The 13,486-nt window shown below is 43.8% G+C and overlaps 1 protein-coding gene across 1 annotated transcript; it reads right to left on the bottom strand.

Moving 5' to 3' along the window:
• Positions 1-358: 358 nt before the first annotated feature.
• On the bottom strand, positions 359-10,607 carry RASD2 (RASD family member 2). The gene is made up of 3 exons (XM_074983852.1): positions 9,922-10,607; positions 4,316-4,595; positions 359-2,637 (listed from the first exon to the last, which is right to left on the bottom strand). Exons 2-3 carry the CDS (start codon positions 4,584-4,586, stop codon positions 2,108-2,110), a joined length of 801 nt encoding a protein of 266 aa, XP_074839953.1. The 5' UTR covers positions 4,587-4,595; positions 9,922-10,607; the 3' UTR covers positions 359-2,107.
• Between the last annotated feature and the right edge of the window lie 2,879 nt (positions 10,608-13,486).

Here is a 13,486-nt window from a genome sequence, read left to right as displayed (position 1 = left end):
AGAAAAATAAAGTGTTCTGTTCCAAACAGATCTGATTTCCAGATCTGAAGAAGTGGGGCTGCCCCAAGAAAGTGCATCCCCTACTAAATGATTTGGTTAGTCTTTAAAATGCTACGTGACTGCTCGTTTGTTTTGTTCCAAACAGGTCAACGTCCAAACATGAAGTCTTGAGGAATTTTCTTATCCCTTTCAAACTTATGCTGCCATTGGGAACCAAAATCCTTTTCTAAGATTTCAACAGAAAAGGAACCCCCTGTTCAAAATCATCTGACACCTTACGCTAAAATCCCTACAGCCTTTCTAATAATTCTCGCAAAACGCAAAAGCAGGCAGGACACTTCTAATAAATAAATCAGGTTTAATCATAAACAGCATACATATTGATAAAGAGTGAGTGAGACTTGGTAAGATAGGGGGTTGCCATGGCACCAGGAGTCAAACACTTGTGTGTTTTACCTGTGAGCGCTATAAGGTGAAGATGGAATAACGGACAAGGGGAAAACAACAATTGGGTCACTCAGAGGTTATCATTCTTTGCCACCAGTCAAGCTACTGAATGAACTAGCATCCAGCCTGCCGCTCCAGGGAGGACGTGGTAAACTGGATACCTACAGAAGCAGGATGAGAAGGATCGGGTGGAGTGAAATATGCAAGGGCTGGTATGAGGTATACACACACACTCTTAGGAAGATTATATGCAGTGCTGTTACGGTTCTAGAACCAGGTTCTGCTGACACCTAGGTATGCCCAGCTCCCATTTAAGTCATTGAGAGCAGCATGTCTCAGGGACATCCGGCTCTGAGTGCATGCAGGGCCCCAGTGCACCAAGCAAAAGATGCTGAAACAGAAGAGGCAGGGAGAGAGCAGCCAGGGACCGGGGCAAGAGAGGAATAGGAAATAGTGTTTCAGCCCCAAATTAATCACAATAGTGAAATCCACCCTCATGAAGAGACCTAGCACAGGGATGATGTTCTCAGTGGTGCCTTTGTCTATTTGCTGTTCAGAAGCGAATATAAGGCGTATAACCAGTAATAAAAAGAACGCTGGACTGAAGCAATGGTTCCAAGAACAGTTGTCAAGTCATTCCCAAATTTCACAGGACGGTCCAAACCTCTCACTATAATGGTCCAAGCCAAAATTCAAATCAGGTCTACCTCTTGGCAAAGACAAGTAGAAGGAACCACTGCAATGGTAGAGAGAGAGGGCAAAGTGAGAATTTATAATAAAGTATTCAGAGTACCTATGACAGATCTGTGCTTGTTTTCACACACAATCACACATCAGGAGAGAGTTGTAGCTAGAGGTGTTGGCTTTACAGTACAACAATTTCACTGTCAATTACTGTACATATTAGGCAACCTTTAAACTGAAAACACTTGGCAATTCTAGAGCACAGACAGAGTTTTCATTTCAAATACACAACTACCATCTGGTTTCACTTAAAAAACAAAAACAAGATTAAAGCTATAATACAAAAGTGACATTTATGTCAGTGGCTGTTAGAAATTGCCACTAGGACTGCAAAATTTCATTGCTTCCAGACTTTCTAAGCTCCCACGAAGCTGAGGTCATCTTCCTGACAAGTCAGAATAGCACATACATGTACAGAGTCCACCTTCAGTCTGGGAAGCCTGGGTTAATACCATTATCCTGTAGATGAAATTGGACAAACGAGCATATTTAAAGTGTGCTTGAAAAAAAAAAGACACACATTTTGTTTTTCCTCAGCAGAGGCTGAATGAGTGCTTCCTGTTATTTACATATATGCAATTCCTTCTCTTTGTTACTGACCTATTGTCTGGGTAGGCATGAGGCAAATCCTTCTTCTAGTCCAAGTTCTTCAGACAGGAGAAGAACAAAGAGGAACTTAATTATCAAATGAAGAAGCTAGTCATTTTTTAGACCTCAGATTTTGTCAAAATGCTTAAACGTTGGCTTGGTAGTTTACTATTCACATTAGCGATGCTGCGGCGGTCTGAGGAAGAGACATCCTTACAGCCCTGGTGAGCATCATCCATCATGTGGGTGCTATGAACCCATTCTCAAACTGTTTTCTTTAAGGCACTGCATCAACACAATGACTTCACTCAGAAAGGTGGATACTCCTTCACTGGATAATGCATTTCTCCCTCTCCCTTGCCTGGCCCTCCCTGAGAACTTTGGATTTGATGTATTTCAGGTCACTGTTGACACTAGGTCGGCGAGCAAAGGGGGAGATCATGCCATAAGCATCCATCTCTTTAACCCGGCGCATCCGGAAGGATTTTTGGTGAAAGGCGTCACCATACTGGACAGAGATTTTCCTGTGGAGTGCAGGGCTCATCTCGTGAGGTAGCTTGGCCATGCTGAAGAGGACATAGAACATCTCATCCACATTGGTGTTCTTCTTGGCTGAAATTTCGAAGTAAGCACAGTTCTCATCACTGGAGACAAGCTTCTCTGCTTCCTCTGAGCGCACCTTGCGGTAGATTTCACTGTGATCATTCTTGTTGCCACAGATCACCATGGGAAGGTCAGCTGTCTCCTTGGTCTTGTTCTTTAAGCAGGATTTGACTTCAAGGATCTGCTTCTGGATCCTCTTGACCTCATCAAAGGATTCTCTGTTGTCCAAACTGAACACCAGGATGAAAACATCCCCTGCAATTAAAAAGAAACCCAGAGGATTTGTTCAGTAGAATCCACCTCACAACAGTCTATTTTCCTTTCACCAAAGAAGTTGGGCCAATGAAAAATATTACCTCACCCACCTTGATTCTCTCTGTTTAAAAAGCAGTGGATTGCCTTCTCCTTCCCATTTCTCTTGCTTTGTTTTTCTTTCAATCCTATACATTCTCTAAGGACACTCATTCCTGGTCACTTTCTGAGTCACCTTCCCCTTTGTTCCTCCCATTGTAGAAATATCTTATTGTAAAAGTATTTCTTCAGTCATATGCTTTTGTATGATCCTAGACTGCACTTGATTCAGTGGCATTGCTCATTTGCACCGTGGTTTTTTATTCCACCACTTTCTGGCAATTCTTCTGTGTCGCTTACACCTCCCTCCTGCTTCTCTAGATCATTTGTCCTGTAAAACACCACCTGTGTAGCAACTCTTAAGCACAGAAAACAGTAGCCACCAGGCCTTGATTCAAGAACAAGAGCAGCACTTAACCTCAAAACCCACAAGCCAGTCTGTTCAGAGCATCTGAGAAATGAGTTGGAGCTTCCAAGACTTCAGTGCTCAGCTACCACTTCCATCACTCAGGAGAAACAGAGTACAAAAGAAAGTGCAAATGACATAAAATCTCTGGTATGACTACAATGCTCAGAGAATTTTTCCTGTGCTAATGACAGATTGTTGTTTTGCATTATAAGTACAGTTTATGTGGAGCCAAGAAAGAAATCTTTCATGGACCCAAGATTATCTCCACCCACATCCTGGAGTTTGGCACCTATATCATGTAGGAGCTATATCCTGGTATCTGACACTACTGAATACAGACTTAGGGTGTCACTGGATAAATAGCAGGACAAGTAGGACTGAACACAGGTGTGCTATAAACTTTAGCTCTATACTCATCTTTGTACACACCCACAGTCTTATTTTCAGAACCTGTGCACGTACAGCAGCATCCACAGAAAACAACAGGAAGGGCTAGCTGCTCAGTACTTTCAATAAGAGGCTACCACTCCTGTAATATTTGGTTTACCACATTCTGGGTGACCAAAGGAGAGCAGAAAAACTAAGAGTGGAGGGAGCGACTTTAGGGAGATGCATTCCACGGGGCCTTTTAATTGTCCAAAAGCAGGGAACTGTGTAAAAATTTAAAAAAATCATGTCAAATAATTTTTAATCCCTCTGTGTTTCTTTTACTTGTGTGTTTCATTGCTTGTGGTGACAAACCTCCTCTTTCTCTTGCTGTTCTTTATACCGGTGAGATTTGGATTTTACAGTTCACTTGCCATTGCAGTAAAAATCCAAGCTGCATGTATTAAATATGGGGGTTGAGGGGAGGAGAATAAATTAGGCAAAGAAACTAAAAGCTTTAGAACTTTTCCAAATTGATACCTAGGTGAACGATATACCCCAAATGACATCTGGAGTGCACTAGTCAGGGACAGACTCCAGGAAAAGATGCATCTTTACAACCAGGTCCATCCTATTACCACTCATTCCCTCTATCTAGCTTCCATTTTTTCTCCTTCACCATATAAACTAATGTTCTCTTAGGAAAGAGCTGTGTCAAGGTTATTCTCAAGCAGAGCTCCACAGCAGAGATCCTCAACTCACCAACCCTTAGTCAGAGACCTCGTTCTCACACCCCACCCCTCTTACCTGTCAGTATAGAAAGCCTCCTCATTGCAGGGAAAGGGTGATTCCCAGATGTGTCCAGGATGTCCAGCTGGTACATGTCTCCCCGGATGTTGTAGACCTTGCGGTGAAAATCCTCAATGGTAGGAGTGTACTGGTCCTCAAAGCGGCCAGTGAGAAAGCGGGAGACGATGGAGCTCTTACCCACCCTGGAGGCTCCCAGCACTACCATGCGGTAAGAATTCTTGGCTGGCACGCTCAGTGTGCAATTCCCACTGGACACAGTCTTCATCATTGCTTGGTGCTGAAGGGATCAAAATAAAAGCAGGTTGGGGTGGAGAGAAAAGAAAGAAGAGTGAGGGCAGGGTGGAGAGACTGCTAAGTTTTCTCACACAAAGAACAAAATTCAAAGAGCAAGAGCTTGGTTCTGCTTATCAGGTTGTGATCAATAAGGAAATTACATGAGTGGAAACTAGCTCTGTTTTAAGCCTAGAATGTTTTAAGTCATGAAGAAATTTATAGTTGAACCCGACGTTTTGAATTACAATTTTCCATTTAGTTTGAGCATTGAGGGCTAATCTACCATATTGTCTTTAGCCATGACTCCAGGTTCATCCTCATAGTTTAAGTCACTTGGACATTTTGGTCCTGATTTTCAAAAGAGCTCAGTTCTCATTTAGACACCTAACTGAAGCAACCGGTTTTCCATAAGCACAGAGCAGTTCCCCTTAAGATCTAGCCACTCCCTTTAGGTATTTAGACGGGAGCTGCTCACAATGCCTGCTTTTGAGGATCAATCAGTTACTTCAAGTCCAAGTGACCTAAAACGCTGGTACAAGTAACTGCAGGCATAGATTTGCATCACCAGACACTAGCCCCAAAGATCTGGTCCCCAAATGTTCTTTTTCAAATTTTGACAACAGACTTTTATCCAACAAATCTCCAGTGCAAGAGCTCCTCCCCCTCAAACTCCCAGCATCTCAAATATGGCTGCTTTGCAGCAAGATGGCTGGTAGCCGATGCAGCTGCAGAAAAGCTAGTTTTATTTTTCATGACTGTGTCACTCTTTACATACACATTAGTCCTTCGGTCTGGCAGTCCGTGGCTGTATTGAGGAATTGGAAACAAATGGGGGATTGTGGGCAAAAGGGGGTCACTTTCTGATGTACCCAAAGGGTAAGTTGATTACTAAATTGAGTCTACAGACTCCAGAGATCCCATTTTGACCCAGCACAAAGATATAGGAAATCTTGACAGAAAAACATGGATTCCACAGACATTTTTCATCTTTCAGATTGCATATGCTACACTCAGAAATGAAAAATACAGGCATGCTGTGGAAAAGAAAATGTCATAGCATCACAGACACATTTGGACAGTTTATTTTGGTTACTAGGATCTTATGAAAGAAAGATCAAGTTCCCAGTGTGCTGTTTATTTAATGTAGGTGTTGTTTACTGAATGATAGGTTTTAAGTATTTATATATACACCAAAGATAATTTCTGGGGCCAGATCTGGTTTCCTATCCTTTCCCCATGTGTCATCTTCCAATCCTTTATGTATCTGGTACGTATGCCAAGAAAATTATTTAAAATGCTTCTACTTGGTTTTACATGTCTTCCCAAGAAGTAAAGCAATATAGAAAAGGAGCCTGTAAGAAGTCCAAGCCGACATCCCTGCTGGCTTTGTGCTCTGTCTTAAGGCAATAGCAGAACATTACTACTCACTTCTACTGGTAGTTACTCAGCACTGAGAGCATTCTCAGCTTTAGAAGAAGCACGAAACAAAATACAGCACTTGTTCCAAAGACAAATTATAACTACATTAGACTCAAAGGGGATTGTAACCTAAATTACAGTCAGGCAGTAAAGTCGGAACATTGTATTGTGCACATGCAGTATATGTCCAATTCTGTCAACATGAGTGCTAAGACAGACTAGGCTGGCAAGATCCATCCTGATGTTTGGACTGGGCTCAGTCTAATTTGGGAACAGGCTGTACCAGCTCAGTGCAAAGTCATCAATTTTCCTCCAAAACACCTACATTGAGCTGTGTTCACTGGCCCTTGTACTCTCCTTTGTAGGTTGCGATGTGCGGGCTCTAGCATCTATGCACTATATAGATGGGGACTGAGTTGTTTTGGGATTAGACAATTCCCCCCCGAATTATGCTCTCAGAACTTTGTTTAGCAAGGCAGGGGTATTTTAAAAAGCAGAATAAGCTTTGCCAGACAATCCTCAAAAGATTGACATTATTCAGTAATTTGAGTATGAGCCAAATCCTCATCTGGTATACACCAGTGTAGCTGCACTGACATCAGTGGAGCTGTGCTGATTTACACCAGCCATGGACCTGACCCTGTATCTTATAGCTATGCTGCTGTGGCAGCTGCGGTGAATACTGCTAGAATACATGAATGCTCTGCAAATAATCTTACCTGTTTTGGTTCAGCACTCAGAATGACAGGTCCCTGAGTCTGACTGCATCTTCTAGGTTTTATATGTGTACATAACATAAATAAATATTGATTGAAGGGCAATTGAGCAAAATAGCAGCAAATAGATATAGAGTCCACCAAGAAAGCATGCAGGGGAGCGTTTTATCTCAATTGGCAAGAGAATTCCTCACCATAACACAGGCATGCTAAGCTGCATGTGTGCATCATCTCTTCCATGCTGGAGTGTGCAGAGGAAGAGGAAATAGTCATTTTTGCCAATAGGTTTGAAGCGCACAAATTAGGCGACCATCCAAACCTTAAGGGTCATCATATAAAGTAGCCGTGAGAGGTGGCTCACAGCAGCAGCATTGGGAGATGGGATGGAACAGGCCCTTCTCAGCTGAGGACTGAAGGAAATGTTACAACATAGGGCCAGATATTCAACAGATCTCTCCACTGGGGGCTGAGCATTGAAATATCTGGGCCCAACTGTGGCTGACATTCAGCTGAAAATCTGGCCCCAAGCTCGTAATGGCACTATGTCAACCCTAAATCAAACCATATAAACCCGGATTTTGGTCATTTAGTTCCTGCTGAGAAAACGAAGCAAAACAACTGAACTGGGGAAGAAGGGTTTTGTTTTGTTTTTTTAAGTTTTGGGTCTGGTTGGGAGTATACGTGTGTCAGTTTCATTTTCCACATGCAGACTTTCCAGGCTGCTCTGGCTGTACCAGGCTACTTTATCTTTACCATGCCCCCGTGACCCTCTGTCTCTTCTCCCCTAAAATGGGGTAATACACATTCCTCCTCTGAAAATAAAAATAACCCACTGCCTGCCCATCCTGCCTAGCACTGAGTCATTTCTCATGCAGCTGTATGCAATGGACTTTTAGGGATTTTTTCTGTCATATTCGTTCTAAAACTCAGGGTTGACAGTGCACAGAATAGCCTCTCTTGGGAACTGGTGGGAGCCTTATGGCTTGGGCCAATTAACAAGCTTGACACAGCGTGGAAGAACGCAAAGTTGGGAACAATCCTAAAACATATTATCCTCTAATTGCTATACCCACAGGCTGGGGGCAGCTCCACCACATCTCTTTCCTCTCAAAGAGCAATAAATCAGTATCACCTTTGCATCTCCACAGCCCCTTCAATCTGGAGATTTCAAAGCACGTTTTGCTAATTTCTCCTTCAGTATACTCCTGCAAGGAAGGCTTTAGCATCCCCACTTTACAGAGGGGAGGAATGAGGCACAGAGAGCCTCAAGCTCTCAGGTGTGGCAGAGGGATAGCTCAGTGATTTGAGCATTGTGCTGTTAAACCTATGGTTGGGAGCTCAATCCTTAAGAGGCCCATTAGGGCAAATGGGTTTAAAAAAAAAAAAAAACTGCCCAGAATGGTGATAGGGCCTGCTGTGAAAGCAGGAGATTAGATTCAATGACCTCTGAAGGTCTCTTTCAGCTCTATGAGATAGGTGTATACTTACATTTTCTTTTTTTCCATCAAGGTCAGACAAGTCAGTGGCAGAGCAAAGAACAGAACCAAAATCTCCTAAATCTCAGGGTGCCCCACATTGCAGTCACTAGGCTATACTGCCTGCCAGTTGAGTGGGGCAAAACCTTATTGGATGCTTGCACCTTCTCCCTCCCCTCCCATGTGTTCAGCTGATGAGGCTTTGACTGAAAGGTTGTCTGTGCATGGGAGTGGTTAGGGGAGGCAACATCTGGAAGCAGATTGGCCATAGCACTCAAGGGAGGGGTAACTCAGTGGTTTGAGCATTGGTCTGTTAAACCCATGGCTGTGAGCTCAATCACTGAGGGGGCTATTTAGGGATCTGGAGTAAATAGATTAAGGAAAGAAAGAGAGGGTGTTTGGTCCTGCCAAAAAGGCAGGGGACTGGACTCAATAACTTCCCAAGGCCCCTTCCAGTTCTATGAGCTGTATATTTCCCTATATGATTTTATTTATTCCTTTACAATGTCATTTTATGGTACCCTGGAGAAGTTGGTTCTCTTTGTCAGACTATTGCTTTACAGGAGCTCCTGGGCTTTGCAGCCTGTCTTTGGTCTAGTGCACAGTAAATAAATTCCTTCAGCCCTTCTAATTCCTGATGCTCTTATTCATTTAATTGTCTCTGCTGCGCACCAGACTGCAGGCACAACTTGGAACCTTCATTTGCCTTTCATGCTCTTCCCATCAGCACAGCTTCTCTCTGACTCAAGCCTTTCTCCTCTTTTACTCAGAGAAAGAGACCAAGTTCAAGCCTTCCAGGGGACACAGGGAGCAGTACATGGGAAAGATTAAAGGTAGTAAAGAGAAAACAGAATGAGACCACACGGCTATTTACTAAATAAAGTGAAAATCAATTGGAAGAGGACAAACAAACACCACCAGCTGGTTTTACTCTATGTCGCTTGCTTCAAGTTTATTGAAGGTTTAAAAATAGATGTTCCCTGATGCATCTTTAGCTTCATGCACTGATTTTAGGGTAACTGAACACCTGATTTATCTTATTTCACACTTTTAGAGCACCTTCTGTTCAATTATTTTAAAATGTTCCATAAAAGGTGGGTATATTTAGTACTAGTCCTACTTCTGTGAAACCAGAGCACAGAGAGATAAAGTGACCTCAGGTCACACCTTGAGCCAATGACAAGGTTAGCTCTAAAACCCATGACTCCTGACTGCATCCCTTTCCTCTAAACATTAAACAATTCTGGTTTTGTAAATTTAAGACTGCGTTATCAGGTACCTGCCTTTGCAACTCCATGCATGCACTGAAGAGATCAAGCCTACATTTCAATCAGGTGTTGAAAAGTCTAATCCTATGCATCAGTTACAGGAAAAAAAATAGAAAACCTGCTACCTGGAGCTTTTGCATATTAGCTTTCAGTACCCAAATTATGAGATTTACCGCAGGCACTATGCTCCCTGCCACTGAACATACATAAAAACACTCTGAGGTGTCACTGTTTACAGTCGCCAGTTACAATATTTCTCTCTATATACATTAGTCCTAAATGATTAATTTCATCTGGCTAAATAAAAACAGGTAGAAGCAAACCAAGCTGTACATTACAGACCTCTCGTTGATTAGAAAATCCTGGAATCCCTTTCATGCATACCATTGTTATTTCCATAGGGTATTTTTCACTCTATTGCTTTAATTGCAGGTCCAGTGCCTCTCCCTTACCTTTCTTTGTTGGGAGGAGAAGTCCTGAACCTTAGTGCTGTGGATGAAGCCACCTCGATGGTTTTAATCAGGGGCACTGCTTCTCCTTGCTGAATCCCAAGTTGTTAGGCAGAGCTCCTCTTGACTGCTTTGAACCCTAGCTGGACTGGGTAAGACCAGAGGACTCCAGGTTCTGGTTCCCCATAGGTGATCTTTATTGGTTCAAAAGATTGACATGATCCAAAGCAGGCTCTCTGTACTAGAGGTAGTTTTTCCTCTCTGAAGATGTTTGCGCTTCTCCTGATAGTCTTAGTTCACTATGTCTCCCACTCACATTTGCTTTTCATGCAAGTTGCAGTTTGTAGACTCATTTGGATGGCAGTGGCCTCTGGTGCGACACCTACCTGGCAAGGCTGGTGTGTGCATTCAGCTGACCCATACTGCTTTTATGTGGAATCGGTGAAATAAAGAGGTGGGGGGGAAGCAAATTAGGGGCTAACAGGGGGACCTGAGAGTTTCTTATGATAGCAGGTTTGCACCTACACCCTCCCTCTTGCACTGCCAAAAAATCCTGGCAGATCAAACAAATGTTCCCCCTCCTTTGAGATTTGTTTCAAAATCTTCTCCCTCCCAGTATTTCTGGATTTATCTATTGATTCTTTCTCTCTGCTCTCTCCCTGTCTCTCTCTCCCAGCAGCTGGTAAGTTGCAGGTTTTCCTTCTGCAGAAAGTCACAGATAATTGGCTCACTCCTCCCTTGAAGTCAGAGACAGTGGAAGAAGAGTTGCCAAGGGGGGGTGGGGTCTTAAGAAACCAAACCCAAAACAAAACAAACTTCCTGCACGTTCCAGATTGTAAATTCTCTTCCTTTCCACAAGAGATTTGTGTGTGTGTGTGATCGTGTGTGAAAGAGACTTGTTAATCCAATTACATTTTCTGCTTTGATAACTCATGGACTTTTAAAAAGCAGTATTTCCCCTTTCCAATGTTTCCTGCTAAAAAAAGATGGACTGAGTGGTAAACCAACAGGGCTTTTCTGTTCCTAATTTCTATGATTCCTTTGAGATATTAGCATCTCCTTCCCTGATACACTGTGCAGCTGTTAGGAACGCCTGTGGGTTTTGATGTAGAACTTAAAATAAGGCTACAAATGTTAAATGGCTCGATTTGAATCAATCCCGGGACAGTACTAACTTCCCATCTAAAATTTGTGGTCCAGCCTGCTTTCTTAGGGTTGGATTCCTGAACAATTCTTGCTGCCACCGGACCAATTTCTCCTAAGACTGCACATCTGCGCTATTGCTATTGGTACGACCCTGCTGCGTAATCACCTCCTTCTGTAGCCACACCCCTTACCCTGGGAATGTCTAATCACTTCCTAGGAAAAGGACCTGCAATCTCACCCACCCACACACTGATGAATGTGCATGTAGCTACAGCGTGTCAGTTCCCTGGGCTCCAGCTCAAGGGCATAGGTTCTCTGTGGTCTCTTATAACTAGGGTTACCATAGTTCAAAGTTCAAAAAAGAAGACAACCATGAGAGAAAGAGTGCATCTGTATCACTATCTACCCACTCACTTGTATTAATATACTAGATATATTACAGCACCTTAATACCATGTGAGTGGGTAGATACTGATGCAGAGGGGAGGCCCCCCCATGCAGTTTCACCATCTTACCTTCACCAAAATGGGCAGCAGTGATGGCCCTGCAGCCTGCCTGACCACCTCTGAGTGTGTTGTTACCACCATGGGCTGGCAGAGGAGATCCTGGGTGGTATGTTTAGACCCATACTTTCTTGGAGAGGCCCAAGCAGCTTATCAGGCTCTGAGTGTGGATGAAGCACAGTCTTACGCAATGCAAAGGGAAGATAGCCAGCACTGCCTCACGCTCTCCAGAGAAGCTTATTGAAAAAATATTTGCTTAGAGCCATTCCCTAATGGGGCACAGCATGGGCCAGCACCTCTTGCTCTTGTCTTGGAGTCTCCCCCCCTTGGCCAAAGAGGCAGCCGGAATAGTCACATTCCATCATATCGGCATCTCTGACGAGAATGCCCTGTTGTCACAGTCCACAGTTAGCCACCTGATGGCTAACCCAGGGGTCAAGACAGTAGTGGGGTTCATGGACAATATTTTCCCTATATTGGCATGAACCTGTTTCTCATGGTTTCAGCCTGCCTGTCCTGCAGAGGCCCTTGAGGCTGTGGAGAGGATTTGTGGAGGCTGAATTGCCTAGGTGTGGGAAGGACAACCTCCCAATCAGCTGGCCTCACTTAGAAAGCAGCAAGAGATTATGACCTACGAACCCAACTGAAACTTTGACCCCATCATGGTCCCCCACACCCAGAACAAGGGCCTCTAAGTTCCAGATTTCCCATGAATCAACACTGCTCCTCCCGCCCCCTCCCATGAGAGTCTGTAGAATGTTACCACTATGGACAACAGGGCATTCTCATCACAGGTGCCAGTACAGTGGAATGTGACTATTCAGGAGGCCTCTTTGGCCAAGTTGGGGAGACTCCAAGACAACCTACAGAACTGAGCCTAAGGACCTTTGCAGCCCTGATAAAGACAGTGCTAAATGTGGTGGGGGGATTAATAGACTCATGGTGTGGGCAAATGGCACTTCAATGTTATCTAGTCTCACTGGACCCAGAGCAACCTGCTCAGATTTCTTGCATTTATGGAACAATTCATATGTACCCAACAGCCTCTGTTTTTCAGGTAGCAGATTGATTATGGCACCTCTGGGTGGGAGTGGCAGATTACTTACCTTGGCCCATGATCCTGGTTCATGACTGGAAACCTCTTCAGGCCCTTTTGGGAGGAGAATCAAGTCTCTGTAGCCTAGACACCTTTCGGAGGTAAGAAAAGAATCCCAGCTATCCTCAGTGGGGTGTGTTTCCCACTGGTCAATTTGACCTTTTGAAATTCCCCAATATGATCCCAAACTTTACAAAGATAGCCCAGGACGTCTGAGACGGGAGAACAAGCCAGAGTAACTCTATGGAGTTGTGAGAAGACTCATCCCAAAACACAGACCCCCATAAGAGAATAGCCTAACCATTGTTGGGATATCCCCTATCCATGGATACCACAGAGGTCCTTCCCATCCTAGACTACAGCACCCTTACTATTACCTTTAATGTAGTGGAGACTCAACACTCTGCCTAGATGCTCTGTGTATATTTCAACTAACTTTCTGCTGTCAGCAGGGTGGCCATCTCCAAAGATTCATCTCATCAGTTTACCACCCTGCCCCTCCCCCACATACATGCCCTCTGAATTACATGATGAGACATCCCCCAACTAACAAATCAATGTCTAGTCTCCAAGCCTTCCTTGTGAACTCCTACGGCTAACCCATATACCTCCCCTGGCAGGATACCTATCTAAGCTGAAAACCCAGGAGAAATTGTTTCTATTGGCTCTATTCCTTTGGCTAGGGACACATGAAGTATATGATTTCTGCTTATTCTACCACAATTGTCAAATGATGATCCCAGAAGGTCAGGCTTGGGTTCGCTTCCCCCTACCCCTCACTGCAACCCTCTTTTGAGTAGCTACGGATTGATTACTAGACCCT

This window comes from Carettochelys insculpta, chromosome 1 (assembly GCF_033958435.1).
Source record: "Carettochelys insculpta isolate YL-2023 chromosome 1, ASM3395843v1, whole genome shotgun sequence".
Classification (NCBI taxonomy): domain Eukaryota; kingdom Metazoa; phylum Chordata; order Testudines; family Carettochelyidae; genus Carettochelys; species Carettochelys insculpta.
The sequence above is the reverse complement of the archived record's forward strand: the minus strand, read 5'-3'. Positions and strand labels throughout refer to the sequence as shown.

Bases quoted from the DNA above. Each gene is read 5' to 3' on its own strand.
- RASD2 (XM_074983852.1), bottom strand. From the start codon at position 4,586: ATGATGAAGACTGTGTCCAGTGGGAATTGCACACTGAGCGTGCCAGCC. The intron at 2,638-4,315 runs GTAAGAGGGGTG...TTTTAATTGCAG, and splicing joins GAGGCTTTCTATACTGACAG to GGGATGTTTTCATCCTGGTG.